Source organism: Lepidochelys kempii, chromosome 8 (genome assembly GCF_965140285.1).
Source record: "Lepidochelys kempii isolate rLepKem1 chromosome 8, rLepKem1.hap1, whole genome shotgun sequence".
NCBI lineage: Eukaryota > Metazoa > Chordata > Testudines > Cheloniidae > Lepidochelys > Lepidochelys kempii.
The window spans coordinates 25,820,325-25,838,408 of NC_136387.1; the positions used below are offsets into that span (position 1 = coordinate 25,820,325).

The 18,084-nt window shown below is 42.2% G+C and overlaps 1 protein-coding gene across 1 annotated transcript; it reads left to right on the forward strand.

Moving 5' to 3' along the window:
* Positions 1-2,878: 2,878 nt before the first annotated feature.
* Positions 2,879-16,894, forward strand: MAT2B (methionine adenosyltransferase 2 non-catalytic beta subunit). The gene is made up of 7 exons (XM_073355921.2): positions 2,879-3,044; positions 8,036-8,230; positions 9,202-9,316; positions 9,729-9,881; positions 11,410-11,603; positions 13,594-13,707; positions 15,290-16,894. The coding sequence occupies exons 1-7, from the start codon at positions 2,982-2,984 to the stop codon at positions 15,458-15,460; spliced, it is 1,005 nt and encodes a 334-aa protein (XP_073212022.1). The 5' UTR covers positions 2,879-2,981; the 3' UTR covers positions 15,461-16,894.
* Positions 16,895-18,084: the final 1,190 nt, after the last annotated feature.

An 18,084-nucleotide genomic window follows, 5' to 3' on the forward strand; every position in this document is an offset into this window, starting at 1 on the left:
CTGCAACAATAGTGATATGCTGGAGAGTCATCACTATCTTTTTTGTAAAGAAAAATTGTTACTGTTTTTCCTTTTTGGCAGGTGAGCATCACATAGTTGAGCTAAAATGTAGACAAGGAACAACCAGGTTCCACACTGATTCAATATCTTTTTACTAAAAAAAGAAAAGGAGTACTTGTGGCACCTTAGAGACTAACAAATTTATTTGAGCATGCTCGGGGGTCGCATAACTAGTTAGCATGCCAGAGTCTTGTTTGTTATCGGAATTAACCAGACAAATAGCTCCACCAACTAAGAACGGCCATGCACCACCAACCACAGAATCGAGAAAGAGCTATCACTCTGTCAATCCTTTCCGTGTCCGGACCGGCTTTTTACTGACAAGAATGGGTAACTTTTCTAGTCTAGAAATAGCAAAAGAGGCATGCCAGCCTAATACACTAAATAACCTTGCCTCACACGGATTCAAGATCCTGTGGGGGAAAAAGAATATTATATTGCTTAAGTCATATATTTATTCACATAAGGAGGTAGAGTGAAGGTTACACAGGCAACCTTAATTTTGACACTTCCTGATTCTTTATAGCCTCGCTTTCCAATCTTAACATACTTAATATTTTAAAATATTTAATATATTTTAATTGAATTTCATATAAAAGGCCAAGTTCTGTGCATAAGTGAGTTGAATGATTCTAGCTACATTCAGAGATTCTTCTTCATTGAAGCACGTGTACATTTATAATGTAAGGACACCCAGCCACATTGGCCGTCCCTGAAATCCTCATAATTGGGCACTATGATTTTAGAAAACCTGTGCCAAAGACTCTAATTGTTCAGCCACTATTTTGATAGGAGAATTTTGTTCCTGGGATTAAAGGTATCGGGGTGGCACCGCCAATCTGTATGCAGCTTGAGAGTGGTTTGAGAAAGTAGCATTAGGGTAACAACTCCACATGCAAAGCAGCAGATGTACTATCACAGTGCAAGCTGCGATGGACCAGGGCGTGAGAAACCCACAGGACACTTGAAGTACTGTAGAGCAGCAGTTCTCAAACTTCATTGCACTGCAACCCCTTTCTGACAACAAAAATTACTACATGACCCCAGGAGGGGGGACTGAAGCACTAGCCTGTCCGAGCCCCACCACCCTGGACTGTGGTGCCAAAGCCTGAGCTCCACTGCCTTGGTTGGGGAGCCAAAGCTGAAGGACTTCAGCCCCAGGCGGGGAGCGCCAGTAATCTGAGCCCTGCCAGCTAGGGCTGATGCCCTTGGGCCCTGGGCAGTGCAGCTCAGGCTTGGGCTTGGGCGGTGAGGCTCAGGCTTTGCCCCCGGGCTCCAGGAAGTCTAACAGCAGTCCTGTTAACCCCATTAAAAGGGGTGGTGACCTATTTTGGGGTCCTGATCCAGTTTGAAACTGCTGCTGTAGATGGTTAATGGAGCTGCAGCAGCCAAACAATCCCTTGTGGCTGTGGGGGGACAGATGGTCTCTGCCACTGTGCACCTCAAACTGGCTCCATTCTCTCCCCCCAGGGCTAGGGAGGGGGAGTAGGGTGACCATGTGTCCGGTTTTTGACCGGAACACCAGGTCGAAAAGGGACCCTGGCAGCTCCGGTCAGTACCGCCAACCGGGCCATTAAAAGTCAGAGCAGTGGTGCTGTGGAGCTAAGGCAGGTTCGTCTCTACCTGTCCTGGCTCCGCACTGCGCCCTGGAAGCAGCGAGCAGATCTGGCTCCTAAGCACCAGCTCTGCACTCCCATTGGCCTGAAACCACGGCCAATGGGAGCTGCGGGGGCGGTGCCTGCAGGCAAGAGCAGTAGGCAGAGCTTTTTGCTGTACCTCCACCTAGGAGCATTACTGCTGCTGGCTACTTCCTGGGCACAGCATGGAGTCTGCCTTAGCTGCCCCACTGACTGGGAGTCACTGGAGGTAACCCTGCACCTCCTCCCCAAACCCAGAGTTGCCTCCTGCACCCCAAACCCCTCATCCCTGGCTCCATCCCAGAGCTTGCACCCCCAGATGAAGCCCTCCCCCTACACCCCAACCCACTGCCACACCCTGAACCGCTCTGTCCCACCCCCATCTGAAGCCCCCTGCACCCCAAATCCCTCATCCCCACTCCAGAGCCTGCACCCCCATACAGAACCCTCACCCCCTTGCACCCTAACCACCTGCCCCAGCCCAGAGCCCCCTCCCATATCCTGCACCCCTCTGCCCCACCCCTCAGCCTGGAGCCCCTTCCAGCACCCCCAATCCTTCATCCCCAGATGGACCCTTCCCCCCAGGCACCCCTGCCCAGAGCCGCCTTCCACATCCTGAACCCTTCTGCCAGAGCCCCCTCCTGCACTCCAAATCCCGCATCCCCAGCCCCACCCCAGAGGGAGCCCCCTCCCCCTCCCCTACCCCAGCCCACTGTAAACGAGTGAGGATGGGGCCCTCAGTTCGCAGAGGGAGCTGAGCTCTGGCACAGCGCTGGGCCTGCCAGGGACCAGCCCTGTTGGCCCCGATGCCCGCAGCGGGAGGGCTTGACCCGGGCCCCACCAGCACTCTCCCTGCCGCTGGGCCTTGCCTAGACCAGGGTGTAGCTCGCACCAGCCAACTCAGCCTTAGCTAAGTCCGGCCTAGGCGGCAACAGCTGCACCCGCACTGGGGAGCAGCTGATGGGCTCCTCAGCCGGGCTAGGCTGGGCCGCCGATTTACTGCTGCCCTCCTGTTAATCAAAACAAAGCGTAACAGGGCTGCTGCGCCTTTAAGAAGCTCGTGTAAGGGACCCCTCCGGCCAATGGGCGTGTTCCTGAGCCCTGCGCGTGAGCTAGCTGAGAGCGGGGCCAATGAGCTGGCGGGAGGGGCCTTCGCGTGCCTCACGTACACCCCGTCTCTCCCGGCTGAGGAGCCAATCAGCTGCTGAGCTGCGCAGTGAGCGCGGAAGCGGTCGTCGGTCGCGAGGGGGTCGGTGGCGCAGCGGGAGGCCGAGGCCGGCGGGGATGGTTGGCCGGGAGAAGGAGCTCAAGATCCGCTTCGTGCCGGGGCAGTGCGAGCTGGTGGAGGTGAGCGGGGCGCGTTGGCGGTCCGAGCGCTGGGGCAGGGTGCGCAGAGCGGCCGGGGGGCCTTGGGCTCGGCCTGTCCCGTAACAGCTACTGGCGGGGGCTCCAGCCACCGTGACCAACTCGCCAGACCCCTCCCCTGCGGGCGGCAACTGCGGCCTGCTTCTAGCTCGCCCCCCGAGGCCTGCACCCCGGAGAGCCGTCGCCTTGCGTCGGCGCCGCATCGGGCGAGCTCCCGGCTGGGTCGGGTGGCGCTGTCTCTCGCCCCCCCCCCCCGCAGCGGGTGCGGGGGAGCGGGACAGCTACACTCCTGTGGCATGACTCTGAGTGGAGACCCGGCTCCCAAGTAGCCTGCGCGCTCATCAGCGGGCCTGCCCAGCCCCACCCCCGCTCTCCAGGCCAGCCAGGGTCACCTAGCTCCCCAGACGAGTTGCCTACTGCAGAATGAATCTCTTAGCCTTGAAATAAGTGTTCCTGCTGTCAAGTCTGATGCAGCCCTACACCAAACCCAGCCAGACAGCAGTGCTCATCAGTACCGCATTAAAAATATCAGTGGACATAAAGAAGGAAAACAGACCTAATTAGATTTCTGGGCGGTAAGAAGTAGTTATTTATGAAACTGTCATTAGATAACCTGATGAAAAGGTTCCTTCAGCTTCCGGTTCCTTGGGGGGGGATGGAAGTAATTTATTTCTGCATTATCTAAATGTATGAATTCAATTTATTTGAAGATAATATGTTTAGTGGGATCCATTACTACCACTTCTGTTGTATATGCTCTTTAATTTGATTTTAATAAACCAGCTTGTGCCTCATCCAGATGTTCACCTCCAGGGGGAACAATAGCACTCTTTTTGTGGTGGTCTAAGACTCTATCCTTATCCACTGAAGAAGAAAGGGAAGCATTGTTCACAAGATATTTTCTGTATAACCGCATCACCACTAATTTTGCAAACATCTAAAGGTAGACATGGTATACAAAAAGCTCTTGCCACTTGTACTGGTGGCTCAGATTTTATGTCAGACTTTTTTTTTGAGTAGTCTCAGGGCACCATTATATCATTTGAGTCCCCTGAATTTTGCTGGAGATATTGGCCTGGGATTAGAATTTAGAAATTCTGACTCCTAGTAACCTGGTAGGTAACTGTTGTCATCATATCTTTTTATTTTAGCTTGAGAGTATTTACAAGCTTCATATACTTGAACAATCTGGGACCTGTCTACCTTTTTATTCCATGACAACAGTGAAGAACCTAAGGAATGTTTTTACTTTGCAGAAAAATGTTCCCAGTGCAGGCCTCTTACCTGAATTTGCTGCCTTGGAAAATCCACCTATACCTATTTGGTCTTGTAGTTTTTTATTGATTGGTGGAACAAGAATTAATGACTAATTTTTTCATAATTTTGTTTTATATTAATGTTATAGCAACACTTTTACTACTGATTATAGGTGTCTTTGTCTTTAATATTTGCAATGTGGTGTTTAAATACTGTTAGAAGTGTTTTTCAAAATTTTGGTAAATAAGTGAGAGAGATTAAATTTCCCTCTAGTCCAGGGGTGGGCAAACTTTTTGGCCCGAAGGCCACATCTGGGTGGGGAAATCTTATGCTGAACCATGAATATAGGGCTAGGGTAGGGGGTTGGGGTGTGGTTGGGGCGCAAGAGGGGATACAGTAGGGGGCTCAGGGCAGAGTGTTGGGGTGCAGGAGGGGGTACAGAGTATGGGAGGGGACTTGGCAAGGGGTTGAGGTGCAGGAGGGGTGCGGCGGGGGCTCAAGGCAGGGGGGTAGGGCCTCAGGGAAGGGGCAGTGGGATGCAGGCTCTGGGCTGGCGCTGGTTACCTCGAGCAGCCTCGGGTGGCAGCAGCACAAAGCAGGGCTAAGGCAGGCTCCCTGCCTGCCCTGGCCCCACACTGCTCCCGAAAGTGGCTGGCATGTCTGGCAGTGATTCCTAGGGGTGGGGTGGGGCAGGTACCACCCCCTGAAGCTCCCATTGGCTGCGTTTCCCTGTTCCCAGCCAATGGGAGTTGCAGGGGGCGGTGCCTGCAGGCAAGGGCAGTGCATAGAGCACTCTGCCCCTCCCCCGGGGCCGCAGGGATGTGGTGCCGGCCGCTTCTGGGAGCGGTGCAGGGCCAGGGCAGGCATAGAGCCTGCTGTAGCCCCGCTACGCCACGGGGCTGGCAATCCCGTGGGCTGGATTGAAAGCCGTGATGGGCAGTAGTTGTCCCTCCCTTGCTCTAGTCAAATATTTTGATATGTTCACTTTTCTGTCTTTACAACTCAAGTCTGTCAGCCTTTTCATCACTTTTTTCTGAGTTCCCATTCATTTTTGTTGTTGAGGGTGTCCAAAACTAACTGGAGTATTCTAGGGATAGTCTTGACAGTGACTTCCCAGTTCAGATATTTCTGTGCATGGTACAGCCGAAAACTGCATTGCTTGCCAGTTCAGATCCAATTACTGTGTATTGTCATCACTAAATTATATTAGCTTTGAAATTTAAAGGATTTTAATAGTTGGACTTCATTGTTGTCTCATGCTGTCAAGCTCTTAACTCCTTAACTAACTCTTTTCATCAAATATTTTTATAACCGCTTTCAAGTTGAAAGCTGAAACTTACCACCTCTTTTGAAAACTTATACTCTTAAATTGCATTCAACTAGTGTCTACAGAGGAATGTTGTCTTTTGAAATATTCTGTTTCTCAGCTTTTGGTGTCATTGTGTATTCATTCTTTTTATCTGAAAGAGACCTCTGATTAAAGTTCTTTTGATCTTATTTCAGACTTTACTGTTAAATAACTCAGGTTAACATCCCAGTTCGTGCTTCAAAACTTCCTTTACCTCTGTCCTCAGTGAACACCTAGAAGAGTGAGACGTATCTGTACAGTGCGTTATTCTACTTTTATATTCATAGTTGGAAGTGTTTGAATGCAAGTGATTGCTGCCAGGATTTCCAGGCACTCTTTATAATTGAATCTGTTAATCTGATAAAAACGTATGTGTAACGGAATGACACTCAAAACATTACAGACTATTCTTTATGTTGCTTTATATTTTTAACTTAAGTCATAGAGAGAGAAATCTTATCAGAAACCTTCATAGCCATAACTAGCTTTTTGAATGTATCCTCCAATCATGCAGGACTACAGTAAAACTCAGGCTGACATTCAGCAGTCATGTCACAGTTTTAATATTAAAGTCAAAGTATCCACCCTCTTGTAATTTGATATAAAGTGGGATTGGTAATTTTAACAAGCTCAAAAAAAGAGTTAGCAGACCTGTGCAGCTTGAGTTACCTAGGCACAGAAGTTACCAGACATAACTTTAATATATAATATTTAGCCCTGCCCCTTTAGTTAGAGAAATGCAGAAGCAACAGGAATCTTTTCTTGCAGAAAGGGGAATGTGGAGCAAAACAAGGAGTTAGCATTTAAGCTTCTATGTCTTCTGGTTTTAAAGGAAAATCTTCTGAATGTGTTCAGATAGGGTGTTGTCATTCTGAGTCTGCAAAAAGAATGCTCCAGTACCTCTGTAGCTGATTTCCTAAGGAACCTTGAAATTGACAAGACTTGTTACTGTTCACTCTGTCAGTGCTTCTGCTGACACACAGGTTCTGTTCACTCTGTCAGTGCTCCTGCTGACACACAAAACCATGAACACCATCAAAGGCACCCACTGGATCTGCTTGCAGAGCAAACATTGCTTCAGGGAGGCATTCAATGAAGAATCAATGCAATGCTTATTGTGGGTGGGTTATGTATAGAGGTTGGGAAATCTGATCTATTTCATACTTAGAATGACAGGTTTCAGAGTAACAGCCCTGTTACTTAGAATACATTTGTTCTGAACCTATGGCAGATTGAAAAGACCCATGATTGTTTATCCCAGTGTTTGAAATGGTTTCCTGGTCATAAACTTGCTTACTCATTTGTGCTGTCTCAGCAAGGTAGAGTAACAGAATACAAATTGCATCTAGTTAAACTGTTAAAGGTTATCATTTTGCTTAGATTTCATCGGATGTGTTCTCAGTTTCTAGTGCAAATATAAATGAGCATCCAATTTTTGACTTGTAAATTCAGAATGATTCTCTAAAACATCATCCAGTTACCTGACTAAATTTAAGAATAACATATTCTTGCTTATAATTATAAGGGAAGCAGCTCACAACCCCTATATTGAGGTTGCTAGTCACTTTTTATTATTAAAGATTCTTGCATGCTCCATTTTGTATGTAATTTATATAAGTTTATCTGTAGGTAATCTTGTTAAGCACTGAAGTATGCTTTAGTATACCACATGGACAGTTGGAACAGTTAAATAATCAAAGCATTTTTCTGATGCATCTTGTCCAACTAAACATGAATTGTGTGAATATTTTATTAATTATTTGCCTGAAATATTCAATTTACATCTCAATTCTGCAGTGAGCTCCTGATGGGAATACCTCTGCAGAATCCTTTTGTAATGAGTGGGACTCTTCCTGGGCACAGAGGCTGCCCAGAAGGAGCTCATTGCAGGATTAGTTCACAGCTTTTTCAATAAAACATTCAGAGTCAGATCTTCAGAAGCACTCATCACTTAGCAGTTCCTGTTGTGCAGGGGAGCTCTTGAATTATGAGCTCCCTTAAATATCTGACCCTTTGTTTTTGATTTTTTTAAATTCTTTGTTTAGCGCTACTGACATAAATAAGTTTCTGAATGAAGCTTAGCAGTTCAGATCTCTGAAATATAACATAAATGTGTATCTATATTTGCTGCTGTAACATTATCCTATGCTTTCAAGTATTTACATTTTACAAAGCTTTATAGGGCTCAATGTATCACTTAATCACTACGTTTTTGAAAACAGTGAAGAAAGCAAACCTGAACATTTTTCAGGAATAATATGATTATGGTTGCATTCAAATAGCAAAACATTAAACTGAGACATTAAGTATAATGGAAAGAAATAAAAATGTGTGGGGTTTTTTTTGTTTTTGTTTTTCCCCCACCCAGGAAGATGCTAATATTCCCAATAGACGTGTTCTGATTACAGGAGCTACTGGGCTTCTTGGAAGAGCAGTGTACAAAGAATTTAATGAAAACAATTGGCATGCAGTTGGCTGTGGATACAGTAGAGCTCGACCCAAATTTGAGCGGGTTAATCTTCTGGATTCTATTGGGGTTCATGACATTATCCAGGATTTTCAGGTAAGATTACTGGAAGGAAAGAAGAAGCAGACAGTCTCCAGTGCAATATGGCAAGTTATGTGTATCCTTCATTAAACAAATAAGTTTAAGATGTCTTACACCATTTAGCTCATACGATCCAAGTGGCACTCCAAAATCCTTCTGAGGTAGTAGTTTCGAAGAAGATGGCAGTTTTCTTGTTCCCCTAATTTGTACAGTGACTACTCTGTGTTTGTTGTATCTAGGGTTATTACGCAATCAACAACAAGTCAGTGTGTAAACACCCATTTAGTAGTTAAATAAAAAGCTGTTACATTTCTGTAATGATTTGTATGGAGACACTGCAATGTTACAATAAGGTTTCATTACACTAAAGATACAGAATAATTGTATACCTTGTTTCTCTCATGGCAGAAATCGCCTTGTAACAGCCAATTCTGTGTTTCACAAACTTCCGAGCTGTTTCACAGCTTCCAAGAAATAAATTTTTAAAAAGCTTATTCTAGAATAAATAGGGACCTAGTCTAGAAAAGAGTTAGAAAGCTCTTGTGTCTGGTCTACACCTGCCAAGCAAATCATTTATGAACTCTGCATTAATACCATTTAAATCTAATTTGGTTAGCATTGTTTAATTACCATTGTGGATGATTGGGTATTGAGTCTAACCCATATAATCCTTAACACTCAGATGAGAACAAAACTCCTTGCTGTAAGATAGATATTATTGAGGATCATGACTGCAAAATTACTAAATGAGACCCTTAGGTATTAATTATAAAACCTTAAGGCAGCTTTATTCTATTGCATTTCCAAAGGAAAGAAAGCTATTTGAGATTTCACAATAAATGATGATCGTTGTGGATCAGTGCCACAATTAAATCAAAATACTAGTTAGTTTCTCTGTAGATGAGACAGACCTGGTTTCTATGTTGAGGGCACAATTGCAATTTTTTTATTTTGTTCCTCATTAAAATTGAGTCTTTAATTTTCAGCCTCATGTGATAGTGCATTGTGCTGCTGAGAGAAGACCAGATGTTGTAGAAAGTCAAGCAGATGTTGTTTCTCAGCTCAATGTGACTGCTTCAGAGAACTTAGCAAAAGAAGCAGGTAAAGAGACAATGAGATGGATTCATTTTTTTTTTTTTGCGAGGATACTGCATTAATTTATACAGTGGCATAAGTATGCATTAGCACTTCACACTTAAACAGCCAAGATCCATCATTGCCTCAACAAGCTTTCTATCTAGCTTATTTAGGTGAAGACTGTGTATGTGTGGAGGATTATCAAGGAGACAAAGTCAGGGAATGAAGGGGTGAGAAGGCAAGGGGATAGTATTGAATCTAGAACATGCATTTTTCCCCATCTATGACTGTAGTTTCATACTGAAAGTATGAATTATAGTGAATTTGAATTGGAGTACAAATGTCTTTAGGTGCAATGAATAGCAATTTTCCCTTCTATCACTAAAGGCTCATTGTAAGTTTTCTTTCTTCCCCGACCACACATCTTTTATCTTAGCTGGAATTGGAGCATTTCTGATCTACATTAGTACAGACTATGTGTTTGATGGAACAAATCCTCCTTATAAAGAGAGTGATGCACCAAATCCCCTAAATCTTTATGGTAAAACTAAACTAGAAGGAGAAAAGGCAGTCCTTGACAATAATGAAGGTAAGAACACAATTTAAAGCCTTCCATTGAAGGTTTTTTCTTCTCACTTTGTTACAGATGAGCTAATAGGTCATATTAAATTAATACAATCATAGACTCTGGATTTGGAAAAGACCTATTAAAACATCTAATCTAACTTCCTGTCTCTGTGGGATTGTTTTCTCTTTCTTACAAGTGGAATCTAATTTTCTTTGCTGATATTCCAAATCTCCATAGCTGCTTCTGTATTATTTATGTCCTAACAGTGTTTACAAAACCTCCCAATTTAGTATGATCTATTCATTTTATTAAGATGCTGTTTGCTCCCTCTTCTGGATTGGTAATGAAGGTAAGACTGGAACCAACACTAGACACCTTCCCCAACTCAGTATTTTGCTATGTTTCATAACCCTTTGGTTATGGTCTTTCAGTCAGTAATTAGTCTGTGGCAGTATTCCTGTGTAAGCAGATTTAAGTTGATTTTGAGTAAGATATCATAATACACTGAATTGGTTGTTTTACTAAAATCCAAATAGTATATGGATCAGTCTTTCAACTGTTAACTTTGGTTTCTTTTATTATAGAATTACAATCAAGTTTGTATTGGAAGATCTTTATATATTTGTATTATGAATAGTTCTATTTACAATTAGGTTTTTAGTGGCTTTTCTTATGATTTTTTTTTTTTTGTTTGAAGCAGTGAGAGATCACTTTGCTTCCTTTAAAAACAAAACCAAAAAACAACAACCCAAAATGGTTCTTTGTTCTTTCTTCCCGTCTCAGTTTTGATAACCTTTCAAAAACTGTTAGTGTCAAAACAAATGGTAATTCCCTTCCTACAGTAGGGAGTATATCATCCAGACAGCAGTCTTGTATATAGTCACGGCATTAATGAAAAAATCTCTTTTACAGTCTCAGCAACTTATATGTTCTTCTTCTTCACTTCCTAATTGCCTACATTTACATATTTTCTTTGATTTTTTTTAAAGTAGCCACTTGAGTTAATTTAATTCCCTGTGTTTACTAATTTCTCACTTTCTCTGTAATATTGTTTCTCCCCTCCGCTCCTGCCTGCACCATGGGTCCCTTGTGAGATGCCTTTTGTTCGCTCATTCTCTTTTCTCTGCAAGTCTTGGGTAATTCACCTGTAGGTGCCTCTCCCTGTCCATTAACAGTACAGATCACTGGCATTATAAACACTTTGAATAAAAGTATTAGCTATATAAATGTCTGCTTTACTCAAAGAGGAATAGATGTCTTTTGGTGTAATTTTAGCAGCTTTAATTTACTGTATATAAATGTTCTCAGTTCTATATGAAATTTGAAAAATTCATATTGATTAAAAATGAGATGACAGCAGACTGTACACAAGCACAGTTAATACTGTTTCTCTTTTAGGGATGTGAATATATGTAAAGTTTACCAAAGGTCTAAAACAATTTTTATCCACGTTCTGTAATTCTCTTAGGGTTATTCTCAAGGATTCATTAGGTCATAGTTATTCATAGTTTCCTTTTAACACTTTTAAAAAAATATTTTTCCTCTTTAGGTGCTGCAGTGCTCAGAATTCCTGTCTTATACGGGGAGGTAGAAAAGCTGGAAGAGAGTGCTGTGACTGTTATGTTTGATAAAGTGCAGTTCAGTAACAAATCAGCCAATATGGACCACTGGCAACAGAGATTTCCCACCAACATCAAGGATGTAGCCAGTGTTTGCCGACAGCTATCAGAGAAGAGAATGTTGGTGAGAATTTTTGAGAAAATGAGCCTCCTTTAGACAAAATACAGATTGTTTTTGTTTTTTAATTTTCCCCTCCATGCTTTGGTACAGTTGAGTACCAAATCAAATCCAAGGTTCTGGTTCTAATTTACAGAGCACTGGGCTGAGCCTCTGCTACTTCAGTAACTACTTCTCTATCCATGACCCTCAATGAGTGTTGTGCTACTTGGGAAATGTTGGAATTATAAGTTGCAAGGATGAGAGTGCGAGAGCAGAACCCAGAGCTTTCTTAGCTGTTTGCGCACAAGAAATTAGAATGACCATGAATCTTGCTGTCTCCAGGACTAAAAATGCAAGTCATCGGTTCATCACCATAGTATTTCTACAATAAATTGTACACTTAAATTTTCTACCCTTTGGGTTTTTTTAAGATCAAGATTGATGAGACTTTTTATGGTGGACACAGTTCTTTTAAGATGCTCATGCAGTGGTGCTGAGTGCGGTTTAAAAAATATTTGATGCAGCTGCAGAGAGACAGACGGGGGTGAATGTTGATAGAGAGGTAGGGGTTTCAGAGAAACTGTAAATGTTCCAATTTCTCTGAAATGGAGCATGAGCTCTCTACCATTTTATACAAATCCTCATTAAGTTGCTACTACAGAGCTCTTCCAGCTGAGCTGTCAGAATAGGACCATGGAGGAGGTATTCATTTGTGCAGATAACCCTTGTAATAACATTTAGCTGCTGTAGGCAGACTCCAACTGAGAAGGTAAGGCCAAAGAGAAGCCCAGGGAAGCACTGCCCGGTAACAAGTTTCAAACATGCTGGGCCCTGGAGTGCATTTTGGGGCTCAAAATCCAGGAAGCATTAACTGAATTTTCTCTAATGATCCCAATTTCAAACAAACACAGTTCTGGGGAAATAAGGGCTTAGAGGCCTATTCAGAAGGCAGTAGCTCCAAATTTAAGAGGGAGCAGCCCAGAATCTTTATGCAGAGTGCACACTTCTGAGTTGCGCAGGCACGTTCAGTTAATCTGTCCATTGTGTGCACTTCATTGAACATGTACAGTCTAGGAGGGTTTTCAAACTATCATAGTTCTGCAAAACCAAAATAAGTTGTGTCCCCCCCACTCTCCCCCAACCTGGCAGAAGTACAGCTCTCCAGAGAGCTGCTTACATGTCCAAGAGCCATCTTTCAACCTTTAGCTGTTTCTAACTATCCCAGTCCCATCACTCTTCTAAAAACTGCAACTAGTATTTTTTAAAATAAGTGTATTTTTCCAATTTAACTCAAAACTGGCAGGCATAGTTTCCCCCAAAAAACTATTGATAGGAACCATGCGTGGAAAAATTCATGCTAAAGTGCAAAATTGCAGCTTGCTGAAAAGTTACAAACGTGGAAACACTAACACTAAATTGTCTTGCAATATTAGCTTTGGCAGTCACTACCCAGAAATTGCTATGGTGACAAGTAAATTGACTCAAAATGTGGCATACTGCACAGCCAGCCGTATTACGTGGACAGGATTGGATTTGTCAACTCCTATATCTATTTATATATTAAAAAAAAATTATGCCTTTGTTCAGTCTGAGAACTTCTACATAGCCTTTATTTGATGTGAGGGAGAATAGGGTTCATGGTGTCTTTCACACTTGCATTATTTGAATTTTGATAAATGATTGGCTTAGAATGGATTTTTCTATACGTTGAACCTTTTTTGTCATGTCGTCTTTAAGAGCGCATTTAGTTCATGCACAGTTGAGTCAAGCATATTCACTGTCTCTGAAAAGTCCGGCCAGATATGTGTAGCATCAGGACTGTGCCAGCCCCACCGATAGCTTTATAAGGGCTACGTTTTTCACTTCCCAAACATCTGCTCAGTCTCTACTCTGGAAATGTATTTGTTCCAGAAATATTTCAATTAATTATTAACTTGTTTTTCAGGATGGTATCATCTTGTTTGAATGGCAGCCTGTACATTCTGTTTCTTCATCTGTGCTTGTTTCTTTCTAGGATCCATCAATAAAAGGAACATTCCACTGGTCTGGTAATGAACAGATGACCAAGTATGAAATGGCATGTACTATAGCAGATGCTTTCAACCTCCCCAGCAGCCACTTGAGACCAGTAAGTAATGTTGAGGCTATATAAAAGTATAGAAATTTCTGAATGTTTTCATTTGAGCCACTTTCTTATACTGAAAATACAAGTGAGCTGCTTCTCCTGATAGTGTGAACAATTACATGTTAGTACTGCAAAAGGAAGAATCCCCAAAATCCTCAATTTGGCATGACGTACTGCCAACAACATTGTCAGATATCTTCTGCTGCAGGGAAATGACAGCTACTATGTTAACTGGATTCTGTTTTCCTATGACAGATGTATCATTCCAATCAGAAATCAGTTTACCCATAAGTACAGTATATTCTTATAGAAATGTGCAAGTCCAGTGTGTAAAGTACTTCTAGGATACAGCTGGCTAAAGCAGAGTCTTTTGATTTTTTTTAAAGTGAATAATAACCAACTAGCCAACTACTTAATTAGCAGTCATAGATTTAATTTAGCATACCTTAGTTTCACAGACTACTTTTTGTAAACTGAGCAATTTCTCTAGTAATCAATAAAGTTGTAACTAATTGTTGCCTCTTATATTTTTCATTAAAGGAAGACTATAAAATTTACTGTATCTTAATTTGAAGATAATCTCCTTTGTATTGTCGTAATGTTTAAGTTACTATTATTTCTTTTCAAATTCCATTCTCTGAATAGGTCTTCATTGTTGAGAGATATCCATGGATATTTAGAATGGTGGATTTAAAAACATATAACTTTCGAGTTTATGTAAATATGTAAAGGAAGAAATTTCAGGAAAAAGGGAAAATTTGAAAATGCTTAGCACCTCAGGATCAGACTTAAAAAAGAAATCTACTACATATGTTGTTAGTTAGATGCTGTTAACTTCTAGGGTTTATATTTAAAGGTAAAGTGAGACTTATTAGCTCACAAGTTCATGGATTCTTAATTAGTAAAGTTAGTACTGAAATGTGACACGGAAGAAAGACACCTTACACACACACACACAATACTAGGTTGGTCTGAGATAATATATTTAACAACCTTTACTGTTGGTGGCAGAAGCAGGTCTCTAAAGCATTTTTCATCCCACGAATATGCACTCCTCATCCGTTATCCACAACTGCTGATTTCCTGGCCGTTGTTAGGGAAGTGGGGATAAGATATGGAAGAGAGGAGACGACGTGGAAAAACATTAAATGGCTCACTCTTTACCAGTTCAGACAGGTCTGATGCATTTTGTAGCTGTCTAGCTGAAGGAAATTCTTCCACTTGTCATAAAGAAGATTCACACCAGGAGCACAAGTAAAATGAGATTTTCTGTTGGGCGGTTAATACACACCGTCCCTAAATGCTCTACAAAATGAAAATTTGTCTTCCTAGCCTTTCATTGTTCAAAAATTTTAGGTAAGGGAAAAAATGGATCTTAACTTACTTCAATTTGAGATGAAGTCTGAGATGGAGAGAGAGGGCATTTCAGGTGGCAGGAATTCCTTATGTAGGCTCTGTCCAGCAACAGAAAAATTGCCTGAAGGGAACAAACATATTGAAAGCAACAAATGGTAGTGTGCACTCATTCTTATTTAGAAGCCCCTGTTTTTAACTGTATATAGTGTTTTTCTCTCTTTTTTTAAAGATTACTGATAGCCCAGTAGTGGGTGCTCTTCGTCCGAGGAATGCTCAGCTCGACTGCTCTAAACTAGAGATGCTGGGAATAGGACAACGAACGCCTTTTCGAGTTGGGATCAGAGAATCGCTTTGGCCTTTCCTTGTTGACAAGAGATGGAGACAGACTGTCTTCCATTAATTTGTAAACTTTTTAATTAAAGTATGGTATGTGGCACTTTTTTAAAAAAGGAAAAAAATAGTTTTGTATGAGTGTTCTTAAAAATTGTGACACTTATGAGCTTTCATTGAATCAGGTAAAAATATGGTCTTGCACTAGTGAAATTGTTAGCCTAAAAAGCTCAATGGCAAAAAATGAACCTTGTTTAAAGTGTTTTGTTTTTCCTTCTGTTTGTACTGGTCTAACCTAATATCTGATCCTAGTGAATTATGGTTCTTAGTCTTCAGTAACATTTGATGCTAAGTATGAAACAGGTCAGCTGGAGACTTCCTTTTGGCTGGAATATACTGTTGATGCTTAGGATCTTTGCTATATGTACAGTATCTTCTTTGAAGGACCTGGTCAGTTTCTTTATCACCAAAAAAGATTCTACTTTTAAATTTTAAAGTTATTGTACTAATGTGAGTTAAGGCGAGAATCATTGAAGTTTAATGTTCATTTGCTTTGAGCTTGGATCAAAATGTTTAAAAGAATGTGAAACTTTATTTTTGCAATTACTGAGTGTAGTTTTTATGCTTGAGATATATTTTCACAATGTTGTATATCTTGGAACTCCTGCAGCTTCATATATTTGTTCATTGTATGCACTTGTCTCATTGTATGCATTTGTCTCTCTGTAAAGGTGACCTGCCAAGTGTAGGGAGGGAAATGGGCTTGGGCCTGCCTTTGCTTTGTGTAAAGACTTGAAGTGTATATTCGTTTTCCTGTTTGTTTGTTATACTAGAAACTCAGATCCTATGTAGGCTGGAACACTGCATGGTAGGAGAAGTAGTGAAACAAGGGCAACAAAAAATAAAAGTGAAAGGTGAACAATTCAGGGGAAGAAAGTCAAGAATTTGACTACAACAACCTCGCTCCCCTGTGAAAACTCCTGAGGTAGGCACATACACTGATGTGGTAAGTGTCTTACTGGTGTAATGCCTACACTAAGGGTTTGCTTAATAACTACAACAGTGTAAGCTCCCTACCGCAAACAGTTTAGACTATTCAAAACTTTGTTCTTAACACCTATTTGAATTCAGTGCCCAATTAACGTTTCCGAGAATTGATGTATACTAATGTCCTTGTTTAGAGATTCAAACTACCAGTAAGAGCTTGATGCTTACAGTATGCCTGTTCTGAGATCTTCCTGGGAGACCACAGAAAACTGGATTTGATATTCTAGATCTGAGGCAAAAATAAATAGGAAAAAACCTGGAAACCCTTCAGGCTTTTATGGATCAAAAAGTTGGAAGATAACCAGTTTTAAAAATCTTTTACAGGCCAACTTGAAAATGTGTCCCTCTAATTCCATATATGAGAAGAGTTTATCATAAACTTGGTTTTCATCTGAATTCCTGATATGCACACAATAAGTTATATCTTGAAAATGACAATAAATATATGTTGCTGGCATCAGCGTCCGTGATTGACTCAAGAATTTTTTCTAAATCTTAACAAGTTGCAACCCCCTTCACAATGTTCATATGTCCTGGAGGAAATAATGGTAAAATCATATTGATATACTTCAAGTAAATTAAACTCCACAGTCATGGGCTAGAGAAATCTTTCTCAACGGATGGGCCACAGTCCCCAAGGGATGGGTGGAGTGTTAAGTTCCCTGCAAGCTGTGCAGCCATGCAACAGCCTATTGAGCACCGTGCAGGGAACCGCCTGGGAACCACCTTTCCCTGGCCCCAAGCTGCTGGGGTGCCCCTCCCTGCCTCGGACCTGCCAGGGCGCCTCTCTCCCTCCTCCCGCAGCAGCACCTGGGCTGAGAGAGGCGGAGGGAGTTCGTTCTCTTCTCCCCCCCCATAGCCCTGGAGCACCTTCCTGCATCCCAAACTGCTCATCCCTGGCCTCACCCCCTTCACCCTTGTGGTCCAGCAAGAGCACCCACTTTAAGTCCCAGCTCCTCAGTCATCACCTCTTGGGCTGAGACCCACACCTGCATCTACACTTTGTTTTCTCTTCAGAGATTATAAACAGCATAATTGTCCACAGTGATAAGTTACCACATAGCTTTTTCTAAGCAAGCATATTTACTATTAAGGTGAAAGCCTTAAATAGAAAATATTTAAACAATAAAAGAACCTACAGAGATCACACCTCCAGCACGGGCTTTGGGAGGTGATGAGTCCTTCAACCTGATAGAAGCATTTTTCTGTGGTTATGAGTTCATAACATTTTGTAGCATGTAGAATAAAATCACTTATCACAGTAAAGTAAAATATGAAACATGTATGTTGGCCTAAACTTTCCTCCTTTCACATGAAAGCAGCTAGTTTATTTTTTAAAATCCCTTTGAGAATGAAAGTCTGAAAGCTGCACCTCTAGATGTTGGGAGCATCATGAAAATAGCATGAAGACCCAAAGTAGGAGCAGGCGTGGCGAGTTACATGGGCCTGCGGTGCCCAGGCTCCAGCAATATTCAGGGCTGGGGGCCCAGGTCCACTAATGTTTGGAGACTGGTCTCTCCCCTGCCCCCGTCTGCTGCCCCCCCGACATGTCCCTGCCTGATTAAAAGTGGGCGCTGCCCTGCTGCTCCATGCTGCTGTCCTTTGCTTGCGCTGCTGCCTAAGGCTAGGCTACAGAACAAGAGCAGG

What these genes read in the sequence shown, in the direction of transcription:
- MAT2B (XM_073355921.2), top strand. Translation starts at nt 2,982, where the DNA reads ATGGTTGGCCGGGAGAAGGAGCTCAAGATCCGCTTCGTGCCGGGGCAG. An exon ending in GGCAGTGCGAGCTGGTGGAG is followed by an intron (nt 3,045 to 8,035) that starts GTGAGCGGGGCG and finishes TCCCCCACCCAG; the next exon opens with GAAGATGCTAATATTCCCAA. An exon ending in AGTCCTTGACAATAATGAAG is followed by an intron (nt 9,882 to 11,409) that starts GTAAGAACACAA and finishes TTTCCTCTTTAG; the next exon opens with GTGCTGCAGTGCTCAGAATT.